The 10550-nt window shown below is 32.5% G+C and overlaps 1 protein-coding gene across 1 annotated transcript in view; it reads right to left on the bottom strand.

The window, feature by feature from the left end:
• The window catches only part of LOC110021611 (RNA-binding protein 38-like), a 26876-nt gene extending 21582 nt beyond the window's left edge, over positions 1-5294 (bottom strand). Inside the window, exons 1-3 of the mRNA XM_020720172.1 lie at positions 5094-5294; positions 4181-4304; positions 305-404 (exon numbers count right to left, since the gene is read on the bottom strand). Coding sequence (XP_020575831.1) covers positions 305-404; positions 4181-4304; positions 5094-5294 — 425 coding nt within the window. The remainder of the gene's footprint in view (positions 1-304; positions 405-4180; positions 4305-5093) is intronic.
• Between the last annotated feature and the right edge of the window lie 5256 nt (positions 5295-10550).

Here is a 10550-nt window from a genome sequence, read left to right on the forward strand (position 1 = left end):
TATATATAAAGATGTTTGATGGCCTAAATTTGATAAAAAAATTTAACCTGACTAGGGTCATGGTTAGATCATGATCATACACAGATTAAAGTTTCCAACTATTTAAATATAATCAGCGTTAGAGTTGACCCGATCAAAATTCAACCAAATGGGAGGCTTAGACAAAACTCACAATGGTTTGATTAAATGAAAAAAAGAAAAAAAAAAACTTGTCTAACAAATGAGAATCAATTAATTGGTTAATTTCATTTGGGTCCCATACACTGTATTTTGAATGCTGATTGTTTCCTCAGTTGGGACTTACCCATATGGTGTGGGGTAGATGAACTGAGGCACTCTGGCATACGGTTGGCCTGTTGATTGTGGTGGGGCCAAGTAGGATCTACCTGCTTCTTGGTTCCGTCCTGTAGAACAATGAAACATATATAACCATTAATTAGCTTAAAACTTGATTGAAATTAATCTGGTTCAAAAACATAACTATATATCAATTTTTTTCCAAAAAAAATGCCTGCTAAAACAAAGGTAAGGTCTATACAATTAGAGTAAATACTTTCGTAACAAAAGGCTCAAAGAAAATTTCATGGAAACAAAAAATCAGATGATCCCATTCCCTTGATTCCTCGATTTATTTAACTAGGATGGAGTCAAGTCTAACTGTTTGTTGATGCTTACTATAATATTCAAGTGGTGCTATAATAATTGTCATCAACCACGGAAGTCCCTGAACAATTGCAATCATATAATACTTAAAAGCTCTTGATGACATCAACCAAACAAGGTTTATAATAATGATTATGATGATTTATAACATGATAAAGGTATCAAAGTTAAGAGTAAACAAGGATTAAGGACGATAGGTTATAATATAGGCATCAATTTTTTTGCAAACACAAGGACATTTTAGTCCTACAAATGACTCTTGAATTAGAACCCAATGGAAGCCACAATAATTTTAGAAAGGTGTGAAGGTAAGATTTATAATTTTCATCAACAGCTCATCTACATCGCCATCTCTTGGTGCTACCTCAAAAGACAAGTTCTCACTAAATTTTTACATTATAATTTTACCTATTTTAGATGAGGGCAATCTCAAAACAAAAGTATTAATTTATTCTAATTAAAAAGATCCTATTATTTGTTGCTATCGAAACTTCAGATAAAAATCTCTATATTGTCTTGGTTTGAGCAATTTAGGGCTTGTTTATGGCTGTTAAACTTTTTGCAAAAGATGATTAAAAAGTTAATATAAAGAAAGCAACTTTTTAAAAAGTAATTGTAAGTTTTATAAACAATTTTGTTTCAAAAAAAAATCTGCTAATAACTTTCTTATAACTACAACACTTTAACAAATCTAATTCATATAAGCAATTTTTCATTGCAAATTTTTAAAAAAAATAACAGAAAAACCGCAAACGCTCATATGTGATAAAAAAACTGTCTCAAATATACCCTAAATCTTTCTTAATATAACTCTTAATTCAAAATTCTTAGCACAAAATATATGTTAGAAATATTTTTAAAATGTTTAATGAGTATGTATATTCAACTTTACAAACTACTTAGAATGTTTAGTAGCTTAATAAAAGAAATAATGCACCAAAGCCTCGAAAAAAGCTTAGTCAGCTCAGCATTATACTGGGAGGCATTAGGGTTGTAACTTAACCAATGCACTCAATGAATAATTTGAACCCGGCTCAATTAATATTCGATCAAGCTTGTTCATATCAATAAATAAACAATTTTGAAAGTTATTTAGAAACTTTAAAGTTAAATTTAGCGAACTCATACATAGGCCAGCGCATTGATTTATGTTCACGAACAAACTCATTTGTTGCTTAACAACTTATTATTAAGCATGAAAATAGCTCGCAGCATATATAATATATTATTTAAATAAAATATGATTAATTAAAGTTTATTAAATTACATATTTAATAATAATATATTAAAATTTAGGGGCATTTACATATAAATCATACAATTCTTATGTATTTACATAAGAAAAGCTTAGTCAGCTCAGCATCATACTGGGAGGCATTAGGGTTGTAAATTAACCAATTCACTCAATGAATAATTTGAACGCGGCTCAATTAATATTCGATCAAGCTTGTTCATATCAATAAGTAAACAATTTTGAAAGTTATTTAGACACTTTAAAGTTAAATTTAGCAAACTCATAAACGGGTCAACTCATTTATTTATGTTCACGAACAAACTTATTTATTCTTTAACAACTTATTATTAAGCATGAAGATAGCTCGTAGCATATATAGTATATTATTTAAATAAAATCTAATTAATTAAAGTTTATTAAATTACATATTTAATACTAATATATTAAAATTTAGGGCCATTTAGATATAAATCATACAATTCTTATGTATTTACATATATAAAAATGAAACTTTAATATTTACATGTATAACACAAATTTTTAATATTACATCAAAATATCACCATCACCTATGTTTAAAAGTGGAGCATTTTCATACAAAACTTTATGAAATCAAAGTGTTATAAATGTAAATATGAAAGTTTGGGTGCAAGATATGTAATTTTAATATGAAAACAATTTTAAGATTAATCATTAATTATATATTTATTTATTAATTAACCCAATTTAATAATTAGTACATCATTATTCACCATATTCACTTTGCCAAATTTTTTAATATTAATTAATATATTTTATATACATAAAATAAAATCCATTTACCAATCATATAGTAACATTACTTATATAATATCATGTATTTTTAATTTTCTTGCATTTTCACAAACCAGGGTTTACTCAACACTTCATTTTTTGTCCACGATTTTACCTCACTTGTTCACATGAGATGCATACTTATCAAGGTAATTTTTTATAATTCTTTTTAGCTTTTTTAAATCAATTCAAAATAATTTATGTCATTATGAATACATGCATATTAATTTAATACAATTCCTTCTAATCTTCTTATTTCAATGAATTAGTTTGTTAATACTAATTTATATTATTGGATAAAAAGAAAATTTATTTGCAAGTTATATATTATTTATTTAAATTGTGTAAAGAAGTTAGGCGCTAATTCTAAATTTATTCAATTGTTTGTTTGTTTATATTAATGATGTTATTTGTTAATATGATTATATAAAAAGTTTAATAGTCATTTGAATTTTTAGCATGTTCATTGACTCATTTAGGTACTCATTTAATTAATATTAACATCCCAAGTATGAACATACATGTACAAGCTCGACTTGAGCTGAAGCAAAATATGAACAAATTATAATATGAACACGTACAATACACCGCATACTCGATTCGATTACAACCCTATGATTGTTATCCGACGAGCTGGCATGCCCATCCATGCTATCTTAACTAATGTTACTCCATCATGATCATGAGGCCCAACATTATGTTCGAAGAGCAATTATTAATCATATTTTTATAAAATCAAGGTTTTCTCCATTTTCAAATCATCTGTCCGCTAAACACAATCAAAACTTAAACAAACTAAAAATTAAAAATTTATTTATTTATTTATTTAAGTTGAATATAATGTTATGAATGCAACTTAGCAACAAGTCATTATCCCACTAAATGGGTAGGGTTGCATGAATCTTCTTTTTTCCATTGTGTCCTATTGAGTGTCATATTTTCATTTAATTCTAATAAATTAAGATTATTTTTCTATACAACATGCCCAATTCTTTTTAGGTCTACTTCTACCTTTCTTAACATAAGCCAAATCTAAAAAATCTACTCTCCTAACTGGTTTATCAGATAGCCAACGTTTAATGTAACCAAACTATCCAATGTGACTCACTCTAAGCTTGTATGCCACTAGAGCTACTTCAACCATTTCACGGATATATTCTTTTTGCATTTTATCTCTAAGTGTAAAGCCACTCATCCACCTGATCATCTCAACTTAATTTTATGCCTCTCTTTTACAGGCTAACATTATGCGGCATAAAGCATTGCAAATGTTACCATCATCATATAAAGTCTTCCTTAAAGTCTAAGCAACACTTTTCCCCACTTGAATAAATAAACCAATATTTATATTTCTATTGATCTAAAAAATATATTTACTAAATTTTAAATTATTTAAATAAAAAATTTAATCCAAAATTCTGATTCAAATTTTCTCCATTAATGTTGCAGTTTAGGTTTGGGGCATAATACCTCGTTGGGTTGAAGAGCGAGAATGACCCAGAGCCGCAATATTGCAGTTAGCCCGCCTCCCGTCAATTAATGGATTTTGGTCCATTACGGACCGTCTAGCCGAGTCAGGATCACGAAATGTCACCTGCACATTACCCATGCCATAAGCTTAAACGAATTTGGAATGAAAATTTAGGAATTATATTACATTAGCATATTCTTCAAAAAAAAAAAAGATAAAACGCCTAGGATACGAAAAAGCCCCAAATCAACACTTTTTTAAACATTATGATTGATCCTTCTATACACAAAACTTTTAATTTTGGGACAATTTTATCCTTAGAAGGGAATTTTCCAAATTAATGTAGGATATTTAAAGCATGAACACCCTATCAGGTAATCCAGTTCTCGAGTAAATTATGCTGACAAACGCAAACAAAAAGGTGTTTAGCCCTTGGGGCTGGGGATGTGGGGACAATCGGATAAGAATTTTGCTTGGTAAAACTTCGTTCAAAATTATTCACAGTACTGCTAAAATTAAGCATGAAGAGATGGAGTTTCAATAAATAAATATCATAATACATTACCAGCGTTTTGCTAATTATACTTTGAGAAAATGTTTTTCTTCTAATTGGAAGAGGATGTCGGGACGGGCATAGGGCATAGCGGGAGAGAGAGCGACCATTGCTCTTGGTAACTTATAATAAAATAGAAGACAAAAGCAAGTGTTCATGTAAAATTTTTCAACGAAACGGAGAAATAACAGAGATTAATTTTGAAAGAATATAGATCATTAAAGCTTAAATTAGCTTTCCATTCAAATTAAACAAGAAGCGATTATTAGATTAGTGAGTAATGTTTCTAACTTCCGAATTTCACAGGGTTTAGAGACTAGAGTGAGAGAGAAAGAGGGAGAGAGAGAGAGAATGCATACAAATCCATAGCCTTTGGATCTACCCGTATTCTTTTCCGTGATGATGACAGCCTCGAGTATCTCCCCGAACTTCTCGAAGTATTGCCGGAGTACCTCTGCTGGAGTCTCCCACGCCAAACCCCCAACAAACACCTTCGTCAACGTCGTGTCACCGAACCTGGACCTGTAATACTTAAGACTATTATCTCCATTACCCCCCATCCCTCCCTCCCTCCCTCACTGATTAATTAGTGATCTAGCTTTACTCCTCTCCCTCCAATCTCTCTTTTTAATTCCCTCCAACTCAAGTTCCTCCTCTTCCATGCGGAGAAAAAGAAGAGATAAATGGTCAAGAAAGAGAAGCAGTATGCAGCATGACAGCTTCGTGATTCTCAAATCTTTTTACTTCATCTCACTTGCGCAAAACAAGGGAAAATTTAAAATATATTTTTTATTTAATATTTTAAGCAGATAAATTTCCCATAAATTTATTGAGAGGAAATTTAAAAGAAAAAATCGAGAGGATAATTATCTGCCCGAGATGATCAAAGTAGACCCATGTCCCTCTGGGCACTCAAACCCCAATGGTTGCTTCGGTCCAAGTGGAGCTCCCGCTAAACGGTTATAAAGAAAAATCAACCATGTATATATCTAATTTAACAGGCCAAGTGGAGCTCTCGTCGACAATTCACATCCAGCTCGAGCAAACTAATTGCAATAGAAGTTGGACTGAGTATTTAATAGGAATAGAGCTGCTAATTTCGTCGAACATTTTAGAACCGCAAATTTATACAGAATTGTTACTTCTTTTATTTTTTTATTAGAATGTGGAGGACGAGCCCAAATATATAAAACAATCGGGAGCTACGCAAAGTCAACAAAAAAAAAGCTGCCAATTTCATAAAATTTTGTAAGGGAAATTTGCATACATACCACAATTCTTATGTATTTACATGCCTCACATCTAAACTTTCATATTCACATACAAAACATTTTGGTGCTTCAAACATGCACAAAAAATGTGTAGTTTAATTTTTAAAAAAAATGTTAATCATGCTAATTTTTATGTGATATTAAAATTTTAATATTCTATGTATAAATATAAAAGCTTAGGTGAGACATAAATACATAAGAATTGTGATCTGTGCATGTAAATGCCCCCACATCTAAACATTGCAGCTCAAAAACAAAAACCAATCAAAATTTAATTGACATAATAGACAAAATCTGTGACAAAATAACAAGAAACGAGTATAGGAATGAGCTTAAGGGATAAAAGATTGATCAAGAAAAGTATTTGTTTAAGAATATATCCGAATATGGATGACTTTTATTCGAACACATGAAATTCTAAAAATGAGAGACATTTGCATTACGGTCAAAGCCAGAAAAAAACAGATGCTGCAGAGGAACAAACTATCAGATAATAGATTTAAAAAACAAGTCATGCAGGGAAATCATCCAATCCGCCACAGAAGCTACAAGTAAAAGCAAAGGAGAAAATAATATAACGCGGTTCCGTCTGATATATAATCAATTAAAGGAACATTATATTATAGTCATCATTCTAACAAGAGTTTTCTTTTAATACAACTTATTTTTTTTATCTCTCTAAATGTAACTGATATATCTCCAACATATCTCCATCATCGGGCATGAATCTAAAGGCATGACATAGATCTCGAGACAAGTGTTTTAGCAAGAAATATTCAAACCTCAATAAAAAGTCATCCAAAGCTCCGATTTCAGCAAACATATAGTCAAACTAAGCAACTCTATGAATCAAAGATATCAAAACTAGTCCAATCCGAGTTAAATCAAGCTCAAATCAAGTCATTAAATCACCCTTAAAAGTTTTTTAGACATTTTGAAGGTCAAACAAATGTTGAATCTAGCAAGTCTATAGTCAAATCGAGCGTCTCGATAAGACAAATCCAACGAACCCAAGAATTATTAATTATAACATCGTTAAGGCACTCAAATGTCCATCAAATGCAGTCTGATCAAAGGAAACTCCCTGGACCGTTAGATCAAAGTAGTTTATATTCTTGTATTAATTGCACCCAAAACACTATAAATAGAGTCTCACTTCTCTCATGAGGAGAAGAAAACATTGAAGCCTGAAGAAGAGCTTGAAATTTTGAGGACCTAAAATCCAACATCACTTCAGTCACCGTTGACCATTGTCGACCGCCTTCAACCACCACCTGTTGGTTTCCACCGATCGTCATCGACCACCGCCCACTTGTCACAACAAGTTTATCCGTGCACTGACATTATAACTCCAAAGAGTGTTTAACTCTTTTGCATCTGTGGGACGAGGGACTGTACATGTAATATCCAATTTATAGTAGATTTCTTCAGTTAGGCTAGGTCATGTGATTTTTTCACTTTACGGGTTTTACACGTAAAAACTTCTGATGTCACTATTAGTTGTTTTTTTTTATATGATTGTGTGTTGCATTTTCGTGCAACGCTAAGACGATAAGACAATACTCTACCGTTGCGAATTTTCTAGCACGCACCAGTAACAATTAATAGATATTCTAGAATTGATGGAGTTGAAGAACAGAATTGCCCTTCAATGTAAAAAAAATTTGGCATCATACAAACTGATTCGCACACCATTTCGGAATTTCTCATAAAGGCAATAAGATTTTTCCAAGGAAAAAATTATCCACTTCCCTCCACGCTAAACCAATTTGTCCACCGTCACCAGAGTCGAATGGGTGTGAATCTCGGATCACCCATTCCATGACATCATATCTTAGGGATTTTTGAACAATTCTATTGGTTCGCCTAACTCGTTATTTATGTCATGATAATCACATAGAATATAAATTTTAAAAAAAAATTGATATATTCAAGCAATAAATGACCAACTCTAATTTATAATCTTAAAATTTAATGTTAAAAACAAATTTAATCGATAATATATATAACTTATTTTATACTTTTAATTCATACCTCCTAACAAATTCAAAGCCATTTAATCTTTTTCATCATGGACTTGATGTTCTTTCCACGAATATATTTAGCTAGATAATAAATGGTTCAATTCCATTTTGAACCAGTTGATTATAGCCTATTATGGCCATTGGTTGGGACGATTCCAAACCATTTAGCCTTATGTTTAACTTGATCATGACAGTTTCAGCTCCAGCTCCAATCAGGCCTGAATTGTTCAAGGCTATTATAACCCAGGAAGTGACTCAAGATGGTGCACTAATATTCATGCATACTTTATAATGATAATCATATTTATTCGGCTACAATTCAAAGAGTTCAAAAGAATTACTTTTATCAACTAATTAGCCTTGTTCAGAGGATGTAATATCAAGTTTAAATTAACCTACTAGTTTTAGCCAGATTAGGATTGGCTCAGATGAGCAATATTAAATCAGGCCTATTCAATTGCTGCCGGTCACCAGCCCTTGATCAAATCTTACGCGGAAATAACATTATCAGGTAGATGATTTTCAAACTTTATCTTTTGAAGGATATGGAAATTGAATATTTTGCATAAAGCAAAGTTTAATTGATCAATCCTCGCAGACCCAGTTGCCATCAGTTTATCAATTCAAAAGGCCACACATTGTTTATAAGAGATAAAGTCATTTATTTGATTGGATTAATTTTAGTACTCAAAAGTGCTTTCTTAACTGGGTGGGCAATAAGGTTTGCAATCGGCATCAGTCGTAAATCATTAACCTCACAATCCCCTCGTACCCTGATTTCTTATTTCCTAATTTCATTTGTTTATGACTTTCAACAGCTGCGTGGCCTCCTCCGGCGGCTATGCAAACTCTCTGTCGACTAAAATTTATTCCTTTCTCCACCTGTCAGCTCCTCCACTCTTTTTTTACTTCTCGATTTGCCATCTAGCTTCCATCCACACCGTTGACCAAAAAGGAACTAAGCAATAGCTCCATGGCAATCGCCGATTCGCCAACAACCACTACAAGCACAACCCAAAAAATCCATATAAATTTGACATCATTACCGTTCGGATTAGGGGCCAAACATGTAGGTCCAATTATTATTCATTAAATTGAAATAAACCCAAACATGACTCCAATACTATTGAAGTTTGAATTAAGTTATTCGAGTTAAACGGGTCATATTTTGTTTAAATAGGTCATGCTGATCCAAAAAATTGCAAGCTCTATAACTAGATCAATCTAGTTCGAATTAAGTGGGCCCAGGTCGAGTTAGCTTCGGGTCAAATATTTTAACTCATATAATAAACAAACCAAATTCAGGTCAAAAAACATGATCAATCAATCCGAATTGACATCCCAAGCTGCAAGAAATAGCTACTTTTCTTAATATGTACTTCACCCATTCTTTGCATTTTATTTCTAGATTGACTAATGCCTATATATGATTGAAAGAAGTTGTTTTCTTTGCTCTTATAATTATGGAAGCAGTATGTAAAATGAACTGCTACCGCTCTCCGTTTATATTTGCTATAACCAGTATGGGCTAAGTTTGTCAATTACAATTTATGTTGGTTTAATGTAGTGTTAAAGTATTGTGTGCACAGATAAACAAAGTTACAGTTCAAGCAGAAAATTATAGCCATTGTAGGATATATATACTGAATTGTTATCACAACTATTACTAGTATTTTTCTAGGTTAAAGATTTTGATCATAGGAATTTTTATAAACCTTGCAGTAGAAATAAAAAAGCTTTAATCTAACTAGATAAATTCTATGAAAGATATGTGTTGAAGTGGCACCATGAAGATCAGCTCCTGTAGCCTTCAGAGTTTTTCTGAAGTTCGAGATCTAATTTTCAGAAGGCATAATGGGTTAAGAAAAGAAATTACCCAAGAACATTTTTATCTAATTCAAAATTTCTCGCAGGCCCTAGGGTTAATTATATCTCCGATAATGAGAGAATAGTTTTGATTACGAGGCCGTTTGGCTTGCTGAAATTAAAATGCTGTAATTAAAATGTATTTTAAATACTTTCGAGTTTATAAAATGCAATGTAAAAGATTTTTAAAGTACTGTAATTAAAATGTATTTTAAATACTTTCGAGTTTTGTCTTACTGTAAAATAATTATAGTACTATATTTTTTGTTTGACTTGAAGTATATTGAAAAAATTATATGGTGGGGCGCAAGCCGCTGGCCAATGGTTGGTGCCAATAGCTAAGGTGGTGGCAACGACTACCAAGAGAGGCAGCATCGAGCGGCCAACAAAGATGAACTGCGGCTACGGGCTGACAACGACCGACAACTGTAGAGGGCAGCGACAGCAGTGAACACGGTGGGTGGCGTTGGCGGGGAACAGAAGCGACGGAGGTGAACAACTCTGGTGGCAGAGGCGGGGAACAAAGGCAACAGCAGACGGGGGGATGCGAGCGGTGGGGCGGGCGGGCAGGCGGCGGTTGGAGGCTGCGACGTGCAGGCGGCAAATGACGACAAATTGTGGCTACCGCGGGGGGGGCAGGCCACCGAAAACGCGG

This window comes from Phalaenopsis equestris, unplaced genomic scaffold (genome assembly GCF_001263595.1).
Source record: "Phalaenopsis equestris unplaced genomic scaffold, ASM126359v1 Scaffold000136, whole genome shotgun sequence".
NCBI classification, from domain to species: Eukaryota; Viridiplantae; Streptophyta; class Magnoliopsida; order Asparagales; family Orchidaceae; genus Phalaenopsis; species Phalaenopsis equestris.